This window comes from Oncorhynchus clarkii, chromosome 5, assembly GCF_045791955.1.
Source record: "Oncorhynchus clarkii lewisi isolate Uvic-CL-2024 chromosome 5, UVic_Ocla_1.0, whole genome shotgun sequence".
Classification (NCBI taxonomy): Eukaryota; Metazoa; Chordata; class Actinopteri; order Salmoniformes; family Salmonidae; genus Oncorhynchus; species Oncorhynchus clarkii.
The window spans coordinates 8287204-8300852 of record NC_092151.1 but is presented as its reverse complement, the minus strand read 5'-3'; the positions used below and the strand labels follow the sequence as shown (position 1 = coordinate 8300852).

Sequence of the window (13649 nt, the reverse complement as noted above, 5' to 3'; positions counted from 1 at the left end):
TTGGGGTCAGAGCCAGAGAGAGAGAACGAGAGAGAGGTTGGGGCCAGAGCTAGAGAGGTTGGGGCCAGAGCCAGGAGAGCGAGAGAGAGAGAGAGAGAGAGAGAACGAGAGGTTGGGGTCAGAGCCAGAGAGAGGTTGGGGTCAGAGCCAGAGAGAGAGAACGAGAGAGAGGTTGGGGCCAGAGCTAGAGAGGTTGGGGCCAGAGCCAGAAAGAGAGAGAGGTTGGGGCCAGAGCTAGAGAGGTTGGGGCCAGAGCCAGAAAGAGAGAAAGAGAGGTTGGGGCCAGAGCTAGAGAGGTTGGGGCCAGAGCCAGAAAGAGAGAGAGGTTGGGGCCAGAGCTAGAGAGGTTGGGGCCAGAGCTAGAGAGGTTGGGGCCAGAGCCAGAAAGAGAGGGAGAGAGGTTGGGGCCAGAGCCAGAAAGAGAGAGAGAGAGGGGTTGGGGCCAGAGCCAGAAAGAGAGAGAGGTTGGGGCCAGAGCTAGAGAGGTTGGGGCCAGAGCCAGAAAGAGAGAGAGAGAGGTTGGGGCCAGAGCCAGAAAGAGAGAGAGGTTGGGGCCAGAGCCAGAAAGAGAGAGGTTGGGGCCAGAGCTAGAGAGAGAGGTTGGGGCCAGAGCTAGAGAGAGAGAGAGGTTGGGGCCAGAGCTAGAGAGGTTGGGGCCAGAACCAGAAAGAGAGAGAGGTTGGGGCCAGGGCCAAAGTCAGTTACAGTACAACACCCCCAGATCAGTTTGAAGTGCCTTGCTCAAAGGCGGTAGGTAGAACATGGAATATTGATATAGGTTCATATGGTGCTGCTGCGTGGTGCTGCTCTCCAAACTTTTCTTTTAGAAGAATGTCTTCATACTGTACAAAGTAAATGTCCGAGCTACTCACACTTTTCATGTATTGTTGTTGGTAGCAGGGTTGAGGTCAATTCCACTTCAATTCAGAAAGTAAACCAAATTCCATTTCCAATTCCACATTTTACTAATTGAAACGCATTGTTTTTAAAAAAAAATTATCAGTGGACTTCCTGAATTGACTGGAACTGAAATGGAATCTTTCACCATGAAAATGTTGAAAATAACTTGTAGAAATGTTTTCAGCAGCATATATGTATTTGATGCAAATAGAGTCAAATAGCTTATTCACTCAATATCCCTTAGCTAACCTAGCAGAGCCGTCTTATCGCGATACCAATACCTGCTGCTTTTAACTTTGCAGCATTCTGTGATTCTGTAATTCTGTAAATCTGTGCATCTGTGATTCTGTAATTCTGTGATTCTGTAAATCTGTGATTCTGTAATTCTGTGTTCACGAATGGAATCAAGTAATATTACTGATTCATTCTCATTGACAGCCTGCGAGCTACCGGGTCGCCTGCGAGCTACCGGGTCGCCTGCGAGCTACCGGGTCGCCTGCGAGCTACCGGGTCGCCTGCGAGCTACCACGTTGGAGACCCCTGTGATGTTTACATTTTACACTTTCATGATATTATGCAAATATGTATATAAGGCTCCCGAGTGGCACAGCGGTGTAAGACACTGCATCTCAGTGCTAGAGGTGTCACTACAGACCCTGGTTCGATCCTGGGCTGTATCACAACCTGTCGTGATCGGGAGTCGCATATAAGGTAAAAAATAAATAAATTAAATTAAATACATGAAAATATGATACTTACCTCCAGTGCAAACATTCTGTCCATCATGCTACGGGATGAGGTGGAGTCTGCCACCATGTGCACCTCGAAACCCCTTGCTAGCAGGTCTAGGGCTGTCTGCTGGATGCACACATGGGTCTGAGACAGACAACACAGGAGGTCTGGGTTACATATAGGAAGAGCTATGTTCAAAGTCCGGATGACAAAATGGCTACTAATAAAGGACATATGTTTGGTTTTTAAGTGCATACGTTCTAATTGTACTGTACTGGGATTTCACCCTCTGTTGTCCAAATCAACTGTACCACTAAACTACACCCCTAGATGGCAGCAGCGTGTAAGACAGTCTCCCCCTATACAATGAGAGTACATTTTGGCAGATTGGATATCAATCAAATCAAATCCAAGTTTATTTGTCACGTGCGCTGAATACAACAGGTGTAGGTAGACCTTACAGTGAAATGCTGAATACAACAGGTCCACCTTATAGTGAAATGCTGAATACAACAAGTCCACCTTATAGTGAAATGCTGAATACAACAGGTGCACCTTATAGTGAAATGCTGAATACAACAGGTCCACCTTACAGTGAAATGCTGAATACAACAGGTGCAACTTACAGTGAAATGCTGAATACAACAGGTGCAACTTACAGTGAAATGCTTACTTACAGGCTCTAACCAATAGTGCAATAAAGGTATTAGGTGAACAATAGGTAAGTAAAGAAATGAAACAACAGTAAAAAGACAGTGAAAAATAACAGAAGCGAGGCTATATACAGTATCTGACTCCCCACCCACTGAGGAGCCAGGCCCAGGTAATCAGAATGAGTTTTTCCCCTGGGCTGGCGTGCTTACACGTGGTCTGTGGTTGTGAGGACAGTTGGAAGTACTGCCAAATTCTCTAAAATGATGTTGGAGGCGGCTTATGGTAGAGAAATCAACATTCAATTCTCTGGCAATAGCCCTGGTGGACATTCCTGCAGTCAGCATGCCAATTACACGCTCCCTCAAAACTTGAGGCATCTGTGGCATTGTGTTGTGTGACAAAACTGCACATTTTAGAATGGCCTTTTATTGTCCCCGGCACAAGGTGCACCTGTGTAATGATCATTCTGTTTAATCAGCTTCTTGATATGCCACACCTGTCAGGTGGATGGATTATCTTGGCAAAGGAGAAATGCTCACTAACAGGGATGTAAACACATTTGTGCCCAAGATTTTAGAGAAATAAGCTTCTTGTGCATATGGAACATTTTTGGGGATCTTTTACTTCAGCTCATGAAACATGGAACCAACACTTTACATGTTGCATTTATATTTTTGTTCAGTATATGAAAACTATCAATATATTTCAAATGAACACTACTTAATTTTCTTCTTCTTAAAAAAAAGTATTGATCAGATGGAGGTCATTACCACTAAATCATTTAAAAGGGAAATGTCAGGTGTGCAGCCGAATGTTTTATCCCTTTGCGGTGTGCCACAGTTCAACAAAGGTTGGGAACCATTGGTGTAAGCAATATGGTGGGAGCTCCATCTTTCCCTACAGCTATCACACCCTCTCCTATCTCCACAAGTGCAAACGGCGTACAGTCTGGGAGTCGACTTGCAATTCAAGGACAGTGTCCCTCTCTCTGAACCTTACCTCCACCCCGAACAGCACCACGCTGCGGACCCCCGGCAGGTCGGCCAGGGCTGCCTCAGCCTCAGGCAGCACCATGGAGAACTTGGTCTTAGGGAACACCAGCCTGGCTCCAGTAAGGTCCATCTCCTGCACCGTGCTACCCAGGCCTTTGGGGTACTGCTCCGACACGATGACGGGAATCCCCAGGATACGAGCCCCCTGAAGCTACACAGTAGAGGGGATGGAGGGAGAGAGGGGAATATATACTTGTCATATACAGATGTAGAATCTTAATTTGAGCAAGTTTTCAAAAGCAGGAAAATAATCCTGCAGCAACAGGACATGTCAATTATTATTATTATGCCTTTTTCTTTGCAATTCTGCCAAGTCTACTGCTAAATGACAGCATGATCTATTAATGTGTGCGCAAATGGTGGCCAGCATCCCGGAGTCGCCTCTTCACGTTGAGACGGGTGTTTTGCGGGTACTATTTAATGAAGCTGCCAGTTGAGGACTTGTGATGTGTCTGTTTCTCAAACTAGACACTAATGTACTTGTCCTCTTGCTCAGTTCTGCACCGGGGCCTCCCACTCCTCATTCTATTCTGGTTAGGGCCAGTTTGCACTGTTCTGTGAAGGGAGTAGTACACAGCGTTGTACCAGATCTTCAGTTTCTTGACAATTTCTCACATGAAATAGCCTTCATTTCTCAGAACAAGAATAGACTGCCGAGTTTCAGCAGAAAGGTCTTTGTTTCTGGACATTTTGAGCCTGTAATCGAACCCACAAATGCTGATGTTCTAGATACTCAACTAGTCTAAAGAAGGCCAGTTGTATTGCTGCTTTAATCAGAACAACAGTTTTCAGCTGTGCTAACATCATTGCAAAAGGGTTTTCTAACTATCAATTAGCCTTTTAAAATTATAAACTTGGATTAGCTGACAAAACATGCCATTGGATCACAGGAGTGATGGTTGCTGATAATGGGCCTCTGTACACCTATGTAGATATTCAATTTAAAAAAATCTGCCGTTTCCAGCTACAATAGTCATTTACAACATTAACAATGTCTACACTGCATTTCTGATCAATTTGATGTTATTTTAAATGGGCAAAAAAAGGTGTTTTTCTTTCAAAAACAAGGACCTTTCTAAGTGACCCCAAATTTTGAATGGTAGTGTACCAGTCAAAAGTGTGGACACACCTACTCATTCAAGGGTTTTTCTTTATTTTTTACTATTTTCTACATTGTAGAATAATAGTGAAGACATCAACACTATGAAATAACACATATGGAAGTAATCAAAAAAAGTGTTAAAGAAATTTAAACATATTTTATATTCATCAAAGTAGCCACCTTTTGCCTTGACATCTTTGCACACTCCTGGCATTTTAAATTATGTTATTGCTAACTAACGTCAGACACCTAGCTAGAATTCAGAACATATAGTACGTTTAGCAAATTCGTAACATATTGTACGTTTAGAAAATTCGCAACATATTGTACGTTTTGCGAATGTGTAACATATAATACAAATTGTAATTCATAACATAGCCTATCATATGAAATGGTTGATGGACATCCACAAATGAATACATACCATACGAAATGTGCTATATCATACTAAATGCATTGCCTCGGGTTTACATACAGAATCATATGAAATGCTCTGAGAACAGGCTGCAGCCACACCACCCATTTTCATGTCCATTTGCCCATTTTTCCATGCCTCTGACGTGCGATAATGATAAATGATGGTCTAACTGCCTACAGTTTTCTTGACAATTATTTTCATTTTTGTGATAGACTCACTATTTATTTTGTCAGGACGCAGTGTGCAAAGCTGTCATCAAGACAAAGTGTGGCTACTTTGAAGAATGTCAAATATAAAATATTTTGATTTGTTTAACACTTTTTTGGTTACTACATGATTCCATATGTGTTATTTCAGAGTTTTGATGTCTTCACTACTTTTCTACAATGTAGAACATAGTAAAAATAAAGAAAAACTGTGGAATGAGTAGGTGTGTCCACACTTTTGGCTTGTACTGTACATAGATATTGCTTAAATGTAAATTAACAAGGGTGTATGAAAAGGGGGTCAATTTACCAGTCTCTGTCCCACACTGATGATGTCACCGAAGTACTTGATAGCTGGGCGGAATCTTTCCTGCATGTCACAGCAGAAGAAAACCGTGGTGGCAGGGATCAGGTTCCCCAGTACTGTCACCTGAATATAAAACAATAGGATGATTTATGGTTTTGTCATCATAGTTTTATATTTAGTCTACATTATCAATGACTGAGCTTAGTTGACTGCTTAGTCTTTGAGGAGAAACAAGTATTTATCGTAAATTGACTTCATTTTACTCGGAAGCCCGAGTGGCGCATTGGTTGTTGAAAAGTGCCACTGAGAAAGACTGAATTATGAATTCTGATTAGCATAAATTACTCAAAATCCGTACACCAAATATGGCTGCCATAGAGAGTTGCTTTGAAATGGTGTAGAGCGTTGCTTTGAAATGGTGTAGAGCGTTGCTTTGGAATGGTGTAGAGCGTTGCTTTGAAATGGTGTAGAGCGTTGCTATGAAATGGTGTAGAGCGTTGCTTTGGAATGGTGTAGAGCGTTGCTTTGGAATGGTGTAGAGCGTTGCTTTGGAATGGTGTAGAGCGTTGCTATGAAATGGTGTAGAGCGTTGCTATGAAATGGTGTAGAGCGTTGCTTTGGAATGGTGTAGAGCGTTGCTTTGGAATGGTGTAGAGCGTTGCTTTGGAATGGTGTAGAGCGTTGCTATGAAATGGTGTAGAGCGTTGCTTTGGAATGGTGTAGAGCGTTGCTATGAAATGGTGTAGAGCGTTGCTATGAAATGGTGTAGAGCGTTGCTTTGGAATGGTGTAGAGCGTTGCTTTGGAATGGTGTAGAGCGTTGCTTTGGAATGGTGTAGAGCGTTGCTTTGGAATGGTGTAGAGCGTTGCTTTGGAATGGTGTAGAGCGTTGCTTTGGAATGGTGTAGAGCGTTGCTTTGGAATGGTGTAGAGCGTTGCTTTGGAATGGTGTAGAGCGTTGCTTTGGAATGGTGTAGAGCGTTGCTTTGGAATGGTGTAGAGCGTTGCTTTGGAATGGTGTAGAGCTTTGCTATGAAATGGTGTAGAGCGTTGCTTTGGAATGGTGTAGAGCGTTGCTTTGGAATGGTGTAGAGCGTTGCTTTGGAATGGTGTAGAGCGTTGCTTTGGAATGGTGTAGAGCGTTGCTTTGGAATGGTGTAGAGCGTTGCTTTGGAATGGTGTAGAGCGTTGCTTTGGAATGGTGTAGAGCGTTGCTTTGGAATGGTGTAGAGCGTTGCTTTGGAATGGGGTAGAGCGTTGCTTTGGAATGGGGAGAGCGTTGCTTTGGAATGGGGGAGAGCGTTGCTTTGGAATGGCGTAGAGCGTTGCTTTGGAATTGTTAGAGCGTTGCTTTGAAATGGTTAGAGCGTTGCTTTGAAATGGTGTAGAGCGTTGCTATGAAATGGGTAGAGCATTGCAGAGTGTTGCTATGAAATGGGTAGGATTAGGGTTAGGGTTATTGGCTAAATTGGCTTGTCCCCGTAGTGATGTCTAGCGTTGTAGTGACATGGCGCAGTGGTTAAGGGCGCTGTACTGCAGCGCCAGCCCAGGCTCTGCCGTAACCGGCAGGGGCGACGCACAATTAGCCTAGCGTCGTCTGGGTTAGGGAGGGCTTGGTCGGTAGGGGTGTCCTTGTCTCATCGCGCACCAGCAACTCCTGTGGTGGGCCGGGCGCAGTGCATGCTAACCAAGGTTGCCAGGTGCACGGTGTTTCCTCCGACACATTGGTGTGGCTGGCTTCCGGGTTGGATGCGAGTTGGGTTGTGTATCAGAGGACGCATGACTTTCAACCTTCTTCTCTCCCGAGCCCGTACGGGAGTTGTAGAGACGAGACAAGATAGTAGCTACTAAACAATTGGATACCACGAACTTGGGGAGAAAACGGGGTAAAAATGTAAAAAAATTGGCAACTTCTGCATGTCATTTTTTAGGCAATATTGTTGGTAGCCCTGCTACTCAAAAGCAAATATTAGGCATTTTGTATGATTATTTATCTCAGGCTACTACTGTATTAGTGATACACATATACATAGTGATACAAGTTTACGTTTGTTTTGGCCAGTTCACACTAAATAGGGTGTATTGGTAAAATAGCCTACTGTAGCCAAATAAAATGATTAATTTCCCGTATACAGTAACTTATGTAGAAAGTTATATTAGTAGACTCCAAGGCTTCGATTTTTACAGTAGAAAAATTACGTTAAATAAATAATTACACCAAGTTGATCATTTCCAAGCATCTCTCGTCACTAACACCTACTGTACAGTACAGTAAAGACTTTCTAATTATGTAAACTAATTCAATATACATTTAATAAATATGAAATATGGCAACCTAAATTGAATACTGTAATGAATGTTGGATGATAGCTAGTATTTCTCTTTACCATTTTGGAACAAACATGTAGCCTACAAGAAATTGGGCATTTTTGTATGACTGACAATTAGGCCAAACTACAAAGTATTGGGGTGAACCGTTTTCAACTCTGTCTCTATGAAACCAATTCAATTTGTCAAAGTACTGTAAACTAGTAGGTTTCGACTTTTTGTGGCGATAATGTGCATCATTATATACAACATTTGCAATGAAAAAAACGAAACGGTAGAATCTTACATCCGTTTCCAAAGGTACAAATCGTAGCTTGCATTTCTCAGATATGAGGAATCCTTTCGGCAAATCAATGTACTGTGCCCACTCGTCCGAATACAATTGAATCATGAATTTACGATGGAGGTCAATCTGGCGTCCGTAGATTGACAAAAACTTTTGAATGAGCACTTCATATCCAGAACCAACAGGCACAGAGGACGGCCGCGAAAACGCCGAAAATGAAAGCAAAACAGGGACATGATTGTTGTTGCTGTGACCGTCCGCCATGATTCCAGGAGCTGTGTCGTGTGAATGCGTACAGACGCGTGGGTCATTCAGAGAGGGCGCCACTGTGCAGAATCTAGAAAAGTGATCGGTAGAACAGATAGGACTGTATTGTAGACCGGAAGAGTAGCCTAGTGTCAGGCCTATACATTCCATTTCTATCTGCGACGTTGTGTTATTATGTTGTCCTCTTGCGCTGAATATGGCTCAAACTTCTCAACCTTATACTATTGAGTTATCGAATGTTTTCCTTTAATTTAATTTAGTTTTCCTTCCTCAAAATTAGAGTTGAATTTCATCTGAATTTGCATGTGACATTATAGTAGGCTCACAGTAATATCTAACCATTTCCCAAGAGGATAATTTTACTTAACACAATTCATTGTATTTTTAATCCAACTCATTGACGGCTTGATGATTAGTTGATAAGTTAAAGCAGGTGTGCTTGTCCAGGGTTACAACAAAAATGTGTACTGTAGGGGTTACTGGAGGACTGGAGTTGGGAAACACTGTCCTACATAATGTGTACTGTAGGGGTTACTGGAGGACTGGAGTTGGGAAACACTGCCCTGCATAATGTGTACTGTTGGGGTTACTGGAGGACTGGAGTTGGGAAACACTGCCCTGCATAATGTGTACTGTTGGGGCTACTGGAGGACTGGAGTTGGGAAACACTGCCCTACATAATGTGTACTGTTGGGATTACTGGAGGACTGGGAAACACTGCCCTACATAATGTGTACTTTTGGGGTTACTGGAGGACTGGAGTTGGGAAACACTGCCCTACATAATGTGTACTGTTGGGGTTACTGGAGGACTGGAGTTGGGAAACACTGCCCTACATAATGTGTACTGTTGGGGTTACTGGAGGACTGGAGTTGGGAAACACTGGTCACTAGGGTAAACATTTACACCTTATGCAGTGTTCTAAAAAACTTCAAATTAAGAAGTGCTGGTCTGTCTTCTATGACCGTTCCGTTCTCTAATCTGTCTTCTATGACCGTTCCGTTCTCTAATCTGTCTTCTATGACCGTTCCGTTCTCTAATCTGTCTTCTATGACCATTCCGTTCTCTAATCTGTCTTCTATGACCGTTCCGTTCTCTAATCTGTCTTCTATGACCGTTCCCTAATCTGTCTTCTATGACCGTTCCGTTCTCTAATCTGTCTTCTATGACCGTTCCATTCTCTAATCTGTCTTCTATGACCGTTCCGTTCTCTAATATGTCTTCTATGACCGTTCCGTTCTCTAATCTGTCTTCTATGACCGTTCCGTTCTCTAATCGATCTTCTATGACCGTTCCGTTCTCTAATCTGTCTTCTATGACCGTTCCGTTCTCTAATCTGTCTTCTATGACCGTTCCGTTCTCTAATCTGTCTTCTATGACCGTTCCGTTCTCTAATCTGTCTTCTATGACCGTTCCGTTTTCTAATCTGTCTTCTATGACCGTTCCGTTCTCTAATCTGTCTTCTATGACCGTTCCGTTCTCTAATCTGTTTTCTATGACCATTCCGTTCTCTAATCTGTCTTCTATGACTGTTCCGTTCTCTAATCTGGGTTGATGAAAGTGTATTGTCTGCATGTTTATCTGCGGTCTGTCTGCCACCGCTAATATTCAACCAATCAGTGAATAGGCTAGCCCATATCAAGACGCTTCGGTACAGATTGTCATACTTCAGACCACTTGGTCATTTTCTATAGTCTGAGTGCCAGTCTGTTTGTGCGGGTCATGCCAAAACAATGACAGCAATGTAATTGGCAAGAGCACATTTGACCAGGCTAAATTTAGCTAACCATGTCTGATTCAATGAAGACTAACAAAACTAAAAAGAGATGAAATAGTTATTGTGGGCCCTCAAATGATGTCATCTGTTTCTAAATAAATGTGCTAACCACAGTTCTACATAAAAATAAAAAAATAAACACATTACTAATAATCACAGTACAGGTAAAACCACACACTCGTCATTTTTTTAAACTTTTAATAATTCTTCCATATCATATTCACAATGGCGCAGACTATTCCCATAATCAGCCAGGCTAAATATGTGTTCTAAAAAAAACTGTTAATGAAGGCTTCAATGGATGACAATGGAAAACACAAATACAGTACATATACTGTTGGACCTCAATGGGTTAAAAAACCCTACAGCTTCCAAGGTCTTCCCAGTGCACACAGTAAAAGTACCCTGAGAGAATCAACACAACGGGTGGTATAACTAGTTCCACTTGAAGCAGCCACAGCGCTTTATTACCTGTTGTAAGAAAGCATCAGTCTTGTTTTAAAAGCCTGTAATACGTCTCTCTATGTATCTGTTGTAAGAAAGCATCAGTCTTGTTTTAAAAGCCTGTAATACGTCTCTCTATGTATCTGTTGTAAGAAAGCATCAGTCTTGTTTTAAAAGCCTGTAATACATCTCTCTATGTATCATGTTTTCAACTGACTGAAATTTGAGATGATCATTATGAGGTAAGACTTTATCAAAGGGGGGAGGGGGGGGGGGGTGTCATACATGATTATAACATGTTTTACAATGCATTATAAACCACATCGTAATGCATTCAACATAACTGTCAGTGTTAAGTAGTGTTATAGCTTTTACACACACACTGACATTAACAGGACTGTCAGATCACTCTGACTATTTACTGTTGTAGCCCTAAGACCCTAGCTGTTACTGCAAAATGTACAGGCATATTTTCCATTTTGGAAAGATGTGTTTCGGGTAAAAGCAAAGATGACAAATGACACCAGAAATTGAATCTGAATTGAAATTTTTTGAATTCGTATAAGGAAATTGAATCCTATTGAATTCGTATAAGGAAATGGAATCCTATTGAATTCGTATAAGGAAATGGAATCCTATTGAATTCGTATAAGGAAATGGAATCCTATTGAATTCGTATAAGGAAATGGAATCCTATTGAATTCGTATAAGGAAATGGAATCCTATTGAATTCGTATAAGGAAATTGAATCCTATTGAATTCGTATAAGGAAATGGAATCCTATTGAATTCGTATAAGGAAATTGAATCCTATTGAATTCGTATAAGGAAATGGAATCCTATTGAATTCGTATAAGGAAATGGAATCCTATTGAATTCGTATAAGGAAATGGAATCCTATTGAATTCGTATAAGGAAATGGAATCCTATTGAATTCGTATAAGGAAATGGAATCCTATTGAATTCGTATAAGGAAATTGAATCCTATTGAATTCGTATAAGGAAATTGAATCCTATTGAATTTGTATAAGGAAATTGAATCTGGTGGCACTAGTATCACTATAAGTGTCTGAAGGAAAAGTTGAAAATGGTGGTCCATATAACTATAAGGGTTGATGTATCTGGCACACAAGCACTGGACACACATTCACCCAAATTAAATACTATCAAATTAAAATGATAAACAACAAATGCTGTTAAAAACACCATTTGACCAAATATTCAACATTTTAAATAATCAAAGTGAAATAAATGTGTTTGGCTGTCCCAAACAGGAAAGTAAAACAAGAGGTTTCAGTCAACCTAAAAATCGCTGATTTTCACACTGCGCAAATCAACTTCATTGCAATCATTCATTGTGCTTAAATGATATGAAAATTATATTACAGTCCTAGCTAGATTAATCATAGGGACTTGATCATCTCAATGAATTCGACATTGTAAACTATAGTCTTCTTCACCAAAACATAGTTCAAATAGCTGTACAAATTAACAATACCTATACATAGAAAACTCTTAAACAAAGGGCTGAATTCAGTCAACCCTGCCTTAGCCTCAAACATGCCTTAGTAAGTAGAGATACTGCATAAATGAGGCCAACTACCCAGATGCCTAATTACAAAGCTAGGAGCATCTACTTATGGCTTGCTTGTTCTTTTACTAGCCTGGTCTCAGACCCGTTGTTTCCTTCTATAGCCTGGTCCCAGATCTGTTGTCTCCTTCTATAGCCTGGTCCCAGATCTGTTGTCTCCTTCTATAGCCTGGTCCCAGATATGTTGTCTCCTTCTATAGCCTGGTCCCAGATCTGTTGTCTCCTCCTGTAGCCTGGTCCCAGATCTGTTGTCTCCTTCTATAGCCTGGTCCCAGATCTGTTGTCTCCTTCTATAGCCTGGTCCCAGATCTGTTGTCTCCTTCTATAGCCTGGTCCCAGATCTGTTGTCTCCTCCTGTAGCCTGGTCCCAGATCTGTTGTCTCCTTCTATAGCCTGGTCCCAGATATGTTGTCTCCTTCTATAGCCTGGTCCCAGATCTGTTGTCTCCCCTATAGCCTGGTCCCAGATCTGTTGTCTCCTCCTATAGCCTGGTCCCAGATCTGTTGTCTCCTTCTATAGCCTGGTCTCAGACCTGTTTGTGCTCTTGCCAACTCCATTGCAAGTCAAATATGACAAGTATTGGCATGACATTGGCTGACAAGGAGTTGGCATGATAGCACCAACAGAATGGCCCTCAGGCTAGTGTTTTACAGTACCAGAACCACATTGTTATTTTATTGAGGGGATAAGGCATTAACACTGGTTTGACTGAATTGGACCCTTAAAAGAATCCCTGACAAACTTCTCAGCTGTCATTTGACAGTAAATATAATCACGTTGCATCACATTCAGACCCCCGGGTTCAAATAGTACTTGTTTTCTTGAGGTGGTCGTACAATGGAACCACTGGAACAGATTGAAAAGTACAAGTAAGGAAATAAAGACTACTTGGACCTGGGTCTGGTTACATCTCAAGAGTAACACAAGATGGTAATGACTAACTGGCAAAACTGTTGAAAACAAGACATAGTGCATGATGCCCTTAATAAACTAGTGCTGTGTCAGTGGACTGTACTATCTCAACACAGTTACTGGACGACACCTAACAAATGTACTTTTGCGAAGCACACCTACTTTGGTTTAAATTATGAGCCTTAACTATATGTATAAAATAAATACAATTTTAAAAAAGAAAAATAATTACTACCATTTGTAGCAAAGCGTATGGACCGTTTCTGATATTAAAAGTTCATATCTACGTTGGTTAGTGTAGTAGGTCAGAACGAAGAATTTTGGGTGGCCAGAATGTGGTCATCGGTGCCTCAAAACACATGACGCCTCTATTTAGTCTGCCATTCGTCTTTATTTCTACGAGGAACTAGTGACACTTTATGACATCCCATCCGCAAATTAAAAATGGCACAGACGGACAGTGGAAGTGCTGATTGTCGAGGTTCACTGGTCTCAAGTCAATTTAGCCTTCTCAGCTGAACTGTCTTGACAATAGATCTGGAAACCAGAGAGGAAAACGGCTATTTTTTTTAGTAAAAAAAATAATAAAATCAGATGAGGCACAATTTACACCCCCATCAATATAAGACTGACCCCCCCCCCTATTCATCATTAACCCACTCTGTTGATCCCGAC

The 13649-nt window shown here is 41.6% G+C and overlaps 1 protein-coding gene across 1 annotated transcript in view; it reads right to left on the bottom strand.

The window, feature by feature from the left end:
- LOC139408291 (isochorismatase domain containing 1) overlaps window positions 1-8268 on the bottom strand; it is an 11646-nt gene extending 3378 nt beyond the window's left edge. The window contains exons 1-4 of the mRNA XM_071152001.1: window positions 7985-8268; window positions 5375-5494; window positions 3286-3489; window positions 1660-1776 (exon numbers count right to left, since the gene is read on the bottom strand). Of these exons, the coding sequence (XP_071008102.1) occupies window positions 1660-1776; window positions 3286-3489; window positions 5375-5494; window positions 7985-8248 (705 nt within the window). The 5' untranslated portion in view covers window positions 8249-8268. The remainder of the gene's footprint in view (window positions 1-1659; window positions 1777-3285; window positions 3490-5374; window positions 5495-7984) is intronic.
- Window positions 8269-13649: the final 5381 nt, after the last annotated feature.